General features: G+C 45.2%; 1 protein-coding gene across 3 annotated transcripts in view; it reads left to right on the forward strand.

Moving 5' to 3' along the window:
* EIF2AK4 (eukaryotic translation initiation factor 2 alpha kinase 4) overlaps positions 1–13020 on the forward strand; it is a 3701979-nt gene that overhangs the window by 1871674 nt on the left and 1817285 nt on the right. For all 3 annotated transcript variants that reach the window (XM_044073832.1, XM_044073831.1, XM_044073833.1), the window contains one exon: positions 10361–10597. In XM_044073832.1, the coding sequence (XP_043929767.1) occupies positions 10361–10597 (237 nt within the window). The remainder of the gene's footprint in view (positions 1–10360; positions 10598–13020) is intronic.

A 13020-nucleotide genomic window follows, 5' to 3' on the forward strand; every position in this document is an offset into this window, starting at 1 on the left:
TATGACATACATATGCATGCACACATATTGTTAGAATCCCAGATCCACTTTATGGCATGACTTTGGAATATGGGAGGAAACTGAAGTACTCTGTGAAAACCCACATATGTAGGTAGTAGTCTATCTGCCTGAGGGCATTTATAAGCCTAGCCAGAGTGTGTCGGCTTTCGCCACCCCATTGATTAATTAACGGATCCTCTGTCAAGCAGAGCCAATGAAGTGATCCCAGGGGTGTATGTTCTGTTGCCCATCCACTCGTCAAGGTTTCTCTTGAAGAATGTTAGTGAAAGGCTCTGCCTGATGTAATTTGGAATTTTGTTCCAAAGCATGGGGAGTCTCTGTGACAGGAATCTATCCCTCCAGCATGTTCTATTTATTGTTGTGGCGAGGTTTAGCTTACTAGAGCGCGTGGCTCGCGGCGACTTGGATTTTTTTAGGTGGAGCATGTCCATCAATTCTGAGTTGGACATGGCTTTGTAAGTCAGGCAAAGATCACCTCTGAGTAAGTGATATGCCACTGAGTATAGCCAGAGTTTTTTCAGTCGGGCTGCATAGGACATATGTTTGAGGCCAGTAATCCTCTTGGTGAGGTACTTTTGTGGTCTTTCCAGCTGTTGGGAAGTGTCTTGTGAGGTACATCCCAAATTGTACTCTATGATGGGTCTAATGAGTGACGAGTAGAGGGGCACTATAACCTCTTTATTTCTAGATGCGAACCCTTTAGTAATTAGATGGGCCACATAGAAGGATTTCCTAACTACTTTGGCAATATGATTGTCAAAGGAGAGATTACTATCGACCTGGGTCCCCAGATCTCTTATTACCTCTTCTGTATTAAGGGGGCTGCCACCTATGTGGTAATTTGTGGGTGTTTTGTTTTTCCCAAATGGGATGACTATGCATTTTTTGGCATTTAGCTTGAGGCCATGACTTTGATACCAGGTGTCTGTCTCAGTAAGGCTCTTTTGAAGGATGTCCATGTCAGCCGGAGAGTCAATTATGGCTCCCAGTTTGCAATCATCGGCGAACTTGGTTAGCCGTAGTCCTCCTGTGTTTGCTTGTACTTCTGAGAAGTATATGCCAAACAGTAGGGGTCCCAGGACTGAGCCTTGCAGGACACCACTTGTGACTGATTTAGAGTCTGACCTGGAGCCTGCTATTCTTTCCATGTGAGTTCTGTCTGTAAGCCAGTTGGCAACCCATCTCGTGACGTAGGGGTTTATGTTCAGGCTGATGAGTCATTCTGTAATACCCGAGTGGGGAATGGTGTCAAAAGCCTTGGCAAGGTCAAGGTAGGCTGTGTGAACCACCTTTCCTTCTTCTATGTCCTTGGTGACTGTTTCGAAGAAGTCAACCAGGTTTAGTAGGCATGATCTAATCTTAAAGCCGAACTGGGTCGGGTCAAGTGTTTGGAGGTTCCCAATTTCTTTGTTAATGAGTTCCATGATGATGCAGTCCATATCCTTGCAGACCAGGCTAGTCAGGTTTATGGGGCGATAGTTACCAGGGTCAGTTGTGGCCCTTCCTTTGTGGAAAACACAGGGAGGACAGGCAGACTCTGCACAAAAGGCACCCCTAGCAACTAATTAATGTTTTGAAGACAAATAACTCCAGTAACAGGATAGTCATTTGGAAGTTGCTACAGTTGTAATCCCATAAGTAGCATGTTGTTAAGTGTAGAAAAACAAAATCTGCTAAGTTTGAATACAACACCAGCAGAGAGTTAGAAAATCACTTTATTTACCACTTTCCTCCCAACCTTTCAAACAGGACTTCATCAGAATACAAAACCCAAGTAAAGTCCCACTTGTAAAAAAATACTAACGATCATGTGATCACAGTATACAAAAAACATGTACGCTAAAAACACTTTAGAGCTGTAAATCTTAATGTACAGGCATTTGATAAAATTATTATTTATAATTTACAGGGTTGTACTGTGTTTTAACTGCCACACCAGTTCCCTATTTTCAGTCTTGCATTCCTAATTTCTCCTTCTCAGGTTAATTGGGACCTTTTCTAGGATGAAAAATAAAAAACCTCTTAAACTGGAACAACTCTGAGTACCTGCAGAATGATTTTTTTAATCACCTTTCTTAATGGCGTATGTGTGCTGATACACCCAGTGTTTGGATATGTCTTAGTTTTTCCAACATCGAACGCCTCACAAGATTGTTTTTTTGCCACATAAACCATGCCTGATGTAGTAGAATCATAATTTCTGTACACACCATTAGTCCTTAGGTAGTCTGCCAATGTGCTATATGGGCGTATTCCATGGGTAGTCCACCAACATGCTAGATGGTCGTAGTCCTAGGGTAATCCACCAATATGCTAGGTGGGTGTAGTCCTTGTGTAGTCCACCAACATGATATATGGTCATACTCCTTGGGGAGTCCTCCCTGCTATATGGGCATACTCCTTTGGTAGTCCGTCAGTGTGCTATATGGGCCCTCCTATATAAGTGTATTTTGTTTGCATCTCCCCTGTCTTTTCATCATTCACTGTTTACCACCACTTACCCACAGTACTCAATTTTTTTTTCCAAAACCTGCTTAATCATACTATGTTTTCTAAAAGTAAATGAGGGACCCTCACCTACGTTACTACTGACATTCGGTTTCACCATTAAACAATGCTTGGTCTTTTAAACTATCCCTTTTACAGACTCACTGTCATTAGAACACTTAAGTGTCAAGGAATTAGTAAAATTACGTACTATCCAGGTTAATCTATTTTTCATAGGTTTGCACAAAATAGGAGGAAAAAGAGTCCATCATTTTTCACATATTTCACTTGATACCTATTCTTTCAGTTTCTTAGGATAATTTCTAGCTAGAAACTTAAACATTAGATGTTATGTAGTCCAATCTCGCCTACATTCTTACCCGTGGGTTCGGAGCCGAATGTTGGCTCCGACTCGGCCATATTTTAGCTCAAAGTCTTTCAATTGGCTGGGCTAAGATGGTATCCCATGCTGCACTGCTCTCTATCCCCAGATCTCGTTTGCCGCTCGTGTAGCTCAGACGTGGTCTCATTCTTGGCTGTGGCTAAGTACCCTTTCTTCTTTATAGCAGAGAAGTGTTTTGCAAAAAAGCTATTTTCATAGCTATTTGTGTGCGTTTCTTGAATTGTGTTGTCGAAAAGTTATTTTTTGCTTATAGCATGTTCTTCTGGTATCCCACTAGCTGTTTCCAACGGGCTAGGCCCGTTTCACTTAGAGGACCTAGTCTGTCCCCTTGCTTTCCTTGTGTGCTAACTTTTTCCCTTGGGCTAAAACCGTTTAAATTAGCGGAATTAGTCTTCCCCCTTGTACTTGTGTCTAGGACCATTTTAGTTAGAGGTCTTTGTGGTGTACTGTTTATTTGTTCTGTTCCCATGCTTGTGGCTGTTTGACCATTGGTCTAGTTGTTGAGTTAGTTACTCTGTGTTTGTGGTAACTATGTCTAAAGATACTAAGGAGCATAAGCCCACGGGCTTTAAGAAGTGTACCAAGTGTAGTTATAAGATGTCCATCACTGACGGACACTCAGTTTGTGTGTACTGTCTGGGAGCGATTCACCTCCAGGAATCGTGTAGTTTTTGTCATGCTTTTAGCCCGTGTGTTCTTCAGGAAAGGAAGAACAAGTTGATTTTGAAGGGACTTCTGAAACCCTCCTTTGAGGAGGGTTTGGAGAGTGCTTCCAGCTTTAAGTCTTCTCCATCAAAAGCTAAATCTTCCAAGGCTAAAAAGCGATCCCCGGCTCCATCAGTATCATCGGAGCCACTGGAGAATATAGCAAAATCTTCAATGACATCCTCGGCTCCATTGTCCTCGGGGCCGCAGGAAGTGTCAGTGTCTATGGAACCTGCTTCGGCTCCGATTTTCTTAGAGTCTGTTCGGAGCCGGTCGCCTAGCATTAGGCCGGTATCTCCTTCTTGCAGGTCACCTTCAGAGAGGAGGTCTCGATCTCCTTCCCTATCCTCCAAATCCTCCAGGACCTTATCGGATGTGGACGTCGATAAAGTGGTGCAGAGACTTCTTCAGTCACCGGTACTGGCAAAATTGTTTTCGGCTCCGGAGCCGGTCCCTCTACCTACATCAATACTTCCTCCTCTGAGCGCATCTCAGCTTTCGGAGACGGAGTGCTCGGCTCCATGTGATGTCCCTAGGTTGGTTCTGACAGCCCCTCCTGGCTTATCGGTTCCGACGTCAGCTCCGACCCAGTCGGCTCCGTCCACGGGGTTCAGGACTCAGGATTCCTCGGTCGGACCCGAGGGAGAGGCTTCGGGACATCTCTCGGCTCCTAGTCTCCCTCTCGGTGCTTCGGCGCAGGGAAGCCTGACTCCTGTCTCTGCTTCGGAGGCTGGTCGATCTTCGGACCTGAAAGGACCAGCTTTTGAGGCCATGCGGAGCTCGCTGGCCAGGTCGTCAGTGGCATCATACGGTTCAGTCACTCTGTCCCCTACAGCACCTGTGCAGGTCTCTGATCGCCCTCTATCTCTTGGCAGCGGGGCCCCAAGGCCTCAGGGTACTCCCATGAGTGGTGCCCATATTTCTGATGGCCCCTCAGAGTTTTTGCCTGAGGAGCCACCCAGAAAGAGAATGTGCAAGAGGAAGCACATAGATTCCTAAGATGAGTCTCTCACGTCAGACACTGACCTCGAGAAATCGGAGGGGTCCCCTAAGTCATCCTCTGAGGATGTTTCTTTCTCTGACATCCTAGAGATTGTGAAGCAAAGAGGAGACTGGCCATCCAAAGCCCCCTCCGAAGAGGAGTCGGTGTTCCTGAAGGCCTTTGGTGCTCAGCCCTCCGCCTCCTGGGTGTCTCCGCCCTTCGACGAGCTTCTGGATCTGGTTTGTCGAAGGGTGTGGGAAACCCCTGAATCTGTGGAACCAGTCCCCAGGAGACCCAATAAATTTTTGTCTGCTCCTCCTGATAAGGTATTTCTATCCAAGGGAGTCTCAGTGGATGCCATGGTGGTGGCAGCAGGCACCAAGAAGGAATTAGCTGAGACTTCTTCCACCGTCCATCCCCCTAACAAGGAGTCTAGGACTATGGACTGGTACGGGAAGCATACGTTTTCTTCAGCGGCCTTTACTTTGCGGTTACTGAATTACTTATCACACTTTACACGGCTCTAGAGAAATCTCCTAAAGGAGCTTGGAGATACTGTAACGGGTAACGTTTCTGAGGCGGTGGCTCAGAAGGTCAATGCTCAGATGTCTGCCCTCAATTCTCTTGCAAACTCCTCCATGAGGCTGATCTCTCATGCAGCTGAGGGAGCGAGTAGGGCAGTAAGTTCAGGAGTCGCCCTTAGGAGACATGTCTGGATGTGCCTTTGTCATTTCACGGAGGCCTTCAAGTCTACATTCACCGATGCCCCGTTTGATGATGATTCTTTGTTCGGAACCAAGGTGAAAGATACTTTCACTAGGTGCGAGCAAGAGGGAAAAACTCTGTCTGCCGTAGGAGTCCGTTTTTCCCTTCTGTCTAGGCCTTATCCCAAGGCCTAGAGGGGTGGAAAGATGTGGTTCAAGAAATCGCAGAGGTTTTTTCTTGATGCACAAGATGAGCCCCCCCCTCCAGAGGCAGGGGAGGGGGTGGTTATTCGGGTAGATGCCACCCTAGGGGCAGAGGAGGCCCTCCTAACTCAGGAGACCTTGATTCCTTTCGGGGTTCTCCCTACCGCCACTCCTGATGGGAGGCCCGACTGTTCGTTTCTGGAGCCAGTCGGGGGTCGAATCTCACTATACCCGGAGGCCTGGCAAGGTATCAGCCAGGACCAATGGGTTCTATGAATAATTTCCGGAGGATATGTCATTCCCTTCTCATTAACTCCCCCTCCAATCAAGAAAATCACAGATGTCCCACCCTGTCAAAGGGATTCCGCAGCTTCAGAGCTTTCAAAGTTGCTAGAAAAAAGAGCCATCCAACATGTCCCCTCAGACCAGATTGGATTAGGGACTTACTCCAGATTCTTTTTGGTGACGAAAAGGACAGGGGACCTGAGACCCATTTTGGATCTCAGCCAATTGAACACCTATGTGCAAATGTCCAAGTTCTGAATGGTCACATTGCAATCTATTCTCCCATTGTTGGGAAAAGAAGTGTGGATGTGCTCCCTCGACCTCAAGGATGCTTACTACCACATAAAGATGGACAGAGCATCCAGAAGTCACCTACGCATCCGGATAGGAGCCAGTCACTTTCAGTTTCGATTTCTGCCCTTTGGTCTCACCACAGCCCCCAGGGTGTTTACCAAATGCATGGCAGTGGTGACTGCTCACTTGAGACGTCAGGGATTCCAAGTGTTTCCATACCTGGACGACTGGCTCCTTACTGCCACCACCAGGCATCTGCTACTTCAGACCAGAGATGCTACTATCAACCTATGTCAACAGTTGGGTATCACCTTGAACCGGGAAAAATCTGCCTTGTTGCCCTTGCAGCATGTCACATTTATAGGTGCCGAATTAGACACCGTCCTCATGCAGGCATTTCTTCCACAGGAAAGAATGAGTCTTACAACAACAGATTTACGCCTTGCTCCCTCTGAGAGGAGTGAAGGCAAGATTGGTCCTTCAGTTGTTGGGGATGATGGCTGCTAATATTATGTTAGTTCCCCTGGCAAGGTTACATATGAGGCTCCTTCAATGGCTACTCTTCGCCCAGTGGTCTCTTCAACATCTTCCACTTTCTCACCCTATTCTACTCACAGACAGGTGCAAACAGGATCTCAGTTGGTGACTTCACACCAACAACATCAATGCGGGAAAGCCCTTCGTTCCTTCGCCTCCAGTTGCCACAGTGACCACGGATGCCTCACAGATTGGGGGGGGGCATTATCTAGGCAGGACAGTCCAAGCCACGTGGCAAGAGCACGAGATGCACCTGCATATCAAGTTCCTGGAGATGAGAGCAGTACTACTAGTGGTGCAAGCATGTCAGAGCTTTCTTCCTCTCGGGACTATTGCAATCCACTCAGGCAGTATGTCGGTGGTATGGAATCTGAACAAACAGGGAGGAACCAAGTCGTACCCCCTTTGCAGAGAGGCCATGCGAGTGTGGCAGTGGGCAGTGTCTTCCCAACGTTTTCTGGTAGCAACGCACATTCCGGGGAAGTCCAGTGTGATCGCAGACAGGCTAAGCAGAGCTATTCTGATGCCTCACGAGTGGTCCCTGAACTGTCAAGTTGGGAGCGGATTTTCCGCAGGTGGGGTCAGCCTTGCTGCGACCTTTTTGCCAGCCCCCTCACTGCCAAATGCAGCAGCTACTTCACCTTTATTCCCCCTCAGGGGGAGTCACCCAGGGACGCTGTAGTCCACGGTTGGCCTTTCGGTCTACTATATGCCTTCCCTCCGGTCCCTTTGCTGTCAAAGGTTATTCAGAAAGCACAATCCTTGGGAAGCAAAATGATTCTGATTGCTCCACACTGGCCTCGTCAAATTTGGTTCCCCTTTCTCCATCCCTATCTCATGGACGCTCCTTGGATTCTGGACCCACAACCAGACTTACTGACTCACATGTCAGGGCAGCTCCATCCCTCTCTTCGGACCCGACAGCTTGGCTACTCCACTTCCGTCATTAGTTAGGCATCACCATTTTTCGACGGAGGTGGTTTATATTCTATTTTCCTCTTATAAGCCTTCGACAAGGATGATTTATTACAGCAAATGGAAGAGATTTTCCATCTGGGCTCATGCCAAACAGATTGACCCTTACACAGCTCCAGTCTCGTCAGTATTGAAGTTCCTTTCTATGCTTTTCAACCAGGGATCAGCTGCCGCAACCATTAAAGTCCAGTTAGTGGCGATGTCTACCTTTCACATCGCAGATGGACCTGGTCTTATGGTACATAGACTTTGTAAGGCTTTCTTGAAAGGCACTTTGTTGCTTCGTCCTCCTGTCTCTGAACCTCTTATGCCTTGGGACATAAACTTTCTTCTACAGGGTCTTACTTCACCCCTCTTTGAGCCTGCAGCCACTTGTGATTTGAAATTCTTAACTTGGAAGACTGTCTTTTTGGTAGCCATCACGTCAGCCAGACGTGTTTCAGAGCTTCAAGCTTTATCAATTAAACCACTTTATTTGATTTTTCATAAGGACAGGGTTTCTCTCAGACCGAATCCTTCCTTTCTTCCCAAAGTAGCGTCAGTTAGTGACCTTAACCAATCCATTGAATTACCAGTGGTTTTCCCTCAGTTCTCGAACAAGGCTGAATTAAAATTTCATCAGTTGGATGTGCACAGGCAATTACGATTTTATTTGCACAGAACGAAGGACCTCAGAAAATCTGATCAGTTTGTTTCATTTTCGAAAAACAGAATTGGGTCTCCTGTTTCCAAAGTCAGGTTGTCTAGGTGGATTTCCAGTTGTATTTCTTTCATTTATACTTCAGGGGGAAGAGATTTATCGTTCTGAGTGAAGGCCCACTCTACCTGGTCTGTATCTACATCTACAGCTTTTCGGGCCAGATTGTCTATGGATGATATTTGTGCTGCGGCTACCTGGCCAACTCCTCACACCTTTGTTACTCATTACAAGTTAGATGTGGTATCTAGAGGCAGGTCTTCCTTTGGTTCCACAGTGCTCAAGAGTATTTTCCACTGAGCTTCCCAGGATTTAGGTGCTGGGGACGCTGTCCCATGGGTAAGAATGTAGGCGAGATTGGACTACATAACATCAAGAAGTTATGCACTCACCATAACGTTCGATGTATGTATTCCATCTCGCCTCACATTCTTACTTACCCCCCACCTTCCCCTGTCCTGGAGGATCTGGAGGTTAGGCCTGGTTTCAGAGTTCCCTTCATTCTTGGTTTGTTCTTCCTTCCTTAGGTGGTGTTATGCATGGACAGTGAGTGCTGGTGCTCGCAGCAAACTAGATCTGGTGGGGATAGAGAGCAGTGCAGCATGGAATACCATCTTAGCCCAGCCAATTGAAAGACTTCGAGCTAAAGTATGGCCGAGTCGGAGCCGACATTCGGCTCCGAACCCACGGGTAAGAATGTTAAGCGAGATGGACTACATACATCGAATGTTATGGTGAGTACATAACTTCTTGTTTTTCCATTTTCTTTCTAAGTTGTACTTCATTGTACACTGATCTGGTAAGTCTCACCATATGTCCTTTGGTTATATTTTGCTTTAACCATCATGGGTGGTTACTGTCATAGTGTATTAGAGAATTGGAGTACAGAGACTTCCTAAAATTGTTTGATTGAAATGCTGGTTTTGATTGACTTTATACACAGTGACATCCAAAAAAATATAATCAGGGAACCAACTGCACATGCAATTCAAATGTGTTTTAGTCTAATTTAAACAAGAAACCCCATTAACTCATTTAATGAGCCTTTCCATAACACAAAAATGTCATCCAGAAACCTAATTATGTGATTGTCTTGGACAAAAAAAAATTTGCTGTTCTTGATGAAATATTTCTACCAACATAACACAAAGTTGGCATATAATGGGGTGCCTCATTGCCTCACCCCTAGTTTTATGGAACAATTCCCTCTCAAGGAAAAAGTCAAAACCCTTTCCATCTTCTGACAAACTGTCAGTGTCACCCCATCCATCTACTTGGAAAATAACAGGGCTTACCTAAAGTATTCTGCCTATGTTGTTTTGGTAATGACCGTGCATAGATTCTTGATGTCTATGGTAACCATTATCACATCATCCTACAACTTTGTGGACCTTAATTCCTCCAGAAAGGGCCTAGAATCCTTCAAAGTGCTTCCAGACACACCCATAGCACACATTCACCTGTCTGTCAATATAAATGGCCAAAGGTTCAGTTTTATTCACTGTCGCTGATACAGTGGGTCTTAAAGGGGGGGGGGGCTGTATGAGGTTATTGTGCACCTTTTGAATACCATACAGATATGAATGGTTTCCTCACAGGTGTAAAATAAATCACAACATATGTAGACAAAGATCATTGTATGGCTACCCATGTTACACTGATGATGTCATGTTAGCAATGTGGGGACTCAAATGGAGTTAGGGTCTAGGTTCTGGTGATTCAACTGGGACTAGCAAAGGAAATTAGCTTAGGGCTATGTCCTGACTGTGGTACAAGAACTCTGACATTGTGCTTCCAGAATTCTTTGAACAGAAGAGGAGCATCTGTAGGGCATAGTTTGTTCCGTGGAAACACTGAAGTGATTCCTACAGGCCATGGGCTAGTGACACTGCAGGGACTTCAGCTTGGTTAGGATTAGATGTGCTGAGAGAAATATTCATTCTCCTTATTAGCTGAGCAACTAGTTACAGCAGTGGAAAAAGGCAATGTAGATTTATAGGAAAGTCTCTGTTTTAATGTGTCTAAATTAAATATCTTTAAAGGATTCTTTTTTTTTTCTTACATAGAAGCAAATTGTTTTATGGCTTTTAAACCATGACCCCACTCAGCGCCCGACAGCAATGGAATTGCTGAAGAGTGATCTTTTGCCCCCAGCACAGATGGAGGAGTCTGAACTTCATGAGGTTCTTCATCACACTCTGGCAAACATCCATGGAAAGGCTTATCGTTCGATGCTGACCCACATCTTTGAACAGAGAATCTCACCAGTCATGGAGTATACATATGACAGTGACATTTTAAAGGTATAGGAGTTCTTGTCTTTTTCATTCTCAACCCATCTTGTCTGTCAGATGGATATAGTTATTTCAGTTTTTATTTAATCATTTATTTGTTTATAACTTTTGTTTACTGGGAAAGTCCTACTGGACACGTCACATTTTCAGCTGAGGCCTGGGGAGAGAAATGTTTCATTTTTGGGAATGAGAAGGCAGTTATTTAAGAGTTGCAAAACAAATGTACATACATACATGGATTAGTAATATGGCAGTTAATCCGAAAAAAATAATACATGTATATACATAGAACAGTAAATGAACTTACATAGAATAGTAAGTTTGGTGATATGGTATTCTGGCAAGTAGATTCCATACTTCGACATTTTTCAAGCACACTCTGGAACAAATTAGAACATCGTCAAAACAATGTGAATTCAGAGATGTAATGGTGCAGAAACGCAGGTAAAATATGTAGGCGTGCAACTGAACATTTAGTTGTACAAACAAAAAATGGAAGTAAAAGTAATTAAATGATTAGTTGAACAGCAAGCCTTTAATCCAGCACTTTACAGCTTGAACCATCTTATTCACAAATAAACCAGTAAGAGTTCCTTGGTTTACTGTGTTAGGCAAAAGAATCCGATAACCTGGGACTAGCACTGGATACTCCTCTGATTAACTTTACTGTGATAATTAAAGGACTGTTGTAGAAAAGTAGTATGAATGAAGCACCTGAAGCCACGAACCACTCGAACATGACTTTATTACAAAAAGTATTAAAACCACAATAGCAACGAGAAACGCTTAACTTGTTCACCGCGTTTTCCATTATCAATGTAACTTCTTCAGCATGAGCCACACCCAAGAAACCGATGACTCCATCTCAGGCACCCGCTTCTTTGCCTCGGTCTCAAATGCTTAAAATGGCAGAAGACCTTATAATGCTGATCAGAGGTAGCCAAGCTACCCCTTCCAAAAGAAAAAGAGATTTGTCCCTAGTAGTTTTATGTGAACAGGAGTCCAATGACTCTGATGCCTCTGAATATGAAGACCTGCAACCCCTCTCTGCTTATGAGAATTCTGATGCAGAAGAATCCATTCCTTCAGCCTCTCCAACCGAGGATTTTTCTTTTGGGGAAACCCTTCATACTTTAAGGGAGCATTTCCAAAGGGAATGTCAGGACTACCCTCAGTCTAAAAAGAGACTCAGGGAATTCTTAGATCTTCCACAACACAGACCCTGGCCATTCCTCCTGTCCTGGATGTTGTGGATGATGTTTTCATGGAATCTAGTTTGACTCCTGGCACCCTCCCTCCTGCTCCCAGGAAACTGACAGATATTACAGAGTCCCTGACTCTCACAAATTTCTTTTCAAAATTCCTACTGCTGACCATGAGGTTATCTCCCAAGGGCCTAAAGGAATTAAAGCAACTTCTGCTAAGAATCCCACACCCTCAGATAGGGATTCCCGAGCATTAGTCAGATGCGGTAAAATTGTTTACACCTCTGCTACTCTTGCTATTAGAGCACAAAATTGTCAGTTCCATATGCTAAAATTTTAGCAGCATACCATGGAACTCCTCAAACAAAAAATATATTTTCCTGCTTGTGCAGAAAAGAGTTACAAGAGTTAATGCATTCTGCAAATCAAGTAACTAAGCACACCGTACACTGTGGTTTTGATGCCCTAGAATCATCTTGCAGGGCAGCAGTCACCGGTTCTCTCCTTAGAAGGCATGCTTGGCTTAAGGAACAGCCCTTGCCAGACCATGTCAGATCTGAACTACTGGATGCACCCTTGCACAAAGAAAAGTTATTTGGCACCAAGGCAGAGGAGGTCTTAAAAAAGATGGAAGAAAAAGCTAAATCTATGCAGACAGTTTACGATTTCCTGCAGGTTCAGCCACCCATGTTCAGTAGGCATTGCCCCTCCAAGCACTGGTCCTTTACTGCTCCTCCAGATCAGTTCAGCCCAGACCCCGGGGAAGAATACCCCCCAGACAACAGCCACAGGGAATGGAGAACCTCCACTTCTAAACCAGGGAGTGCAAAGCCACCCCCTCATGGTAAGAACTCACAATGACTCTACACTTCCACCCTCTCCCACTGCCCACCTGCACTTGCCCCTGGGAGAAAAACTCTCCTTCCATGCAAGCACCTGGGCCACCATTACCAATGACTGCTGGGTCCTCAACATAGTGTCCCAGGGATACAGATTTTCTTTCCACACTCTACCAACCCCAAAGGGGTTCCCAGATCTTCCCCTAAACCAGTGGGCAGAGGCCAAAAAGCAAGTCCTTTCCCTGCTGTCTATGAGGGCAGTTGAGCATGTTCCTGCAGAACAGATAGTCCAAGTTTTCTACTCCAGGCTCTTCTTGTTACCTAGAAAAGAGGGCACCTGCCACCCCTTACTCAATCTATCCATTATATCCACCTTCCTGGTGATACC

Source organism: Protopterus annectens, chromosome 6.part0, assembly GCF_019279795.1.
Source record: "Protopterus annectens isolate FY-2018-M chromosome 6.part0, PAN1.0, whole genome shotgun sequence".
Taxonomy (NCBI): domain Eukaryota; kingdom Metazoa; phylum Chordata; order Ceratodontiformes; family Protopteridae; genus Protopterus; species Protopterus annectens.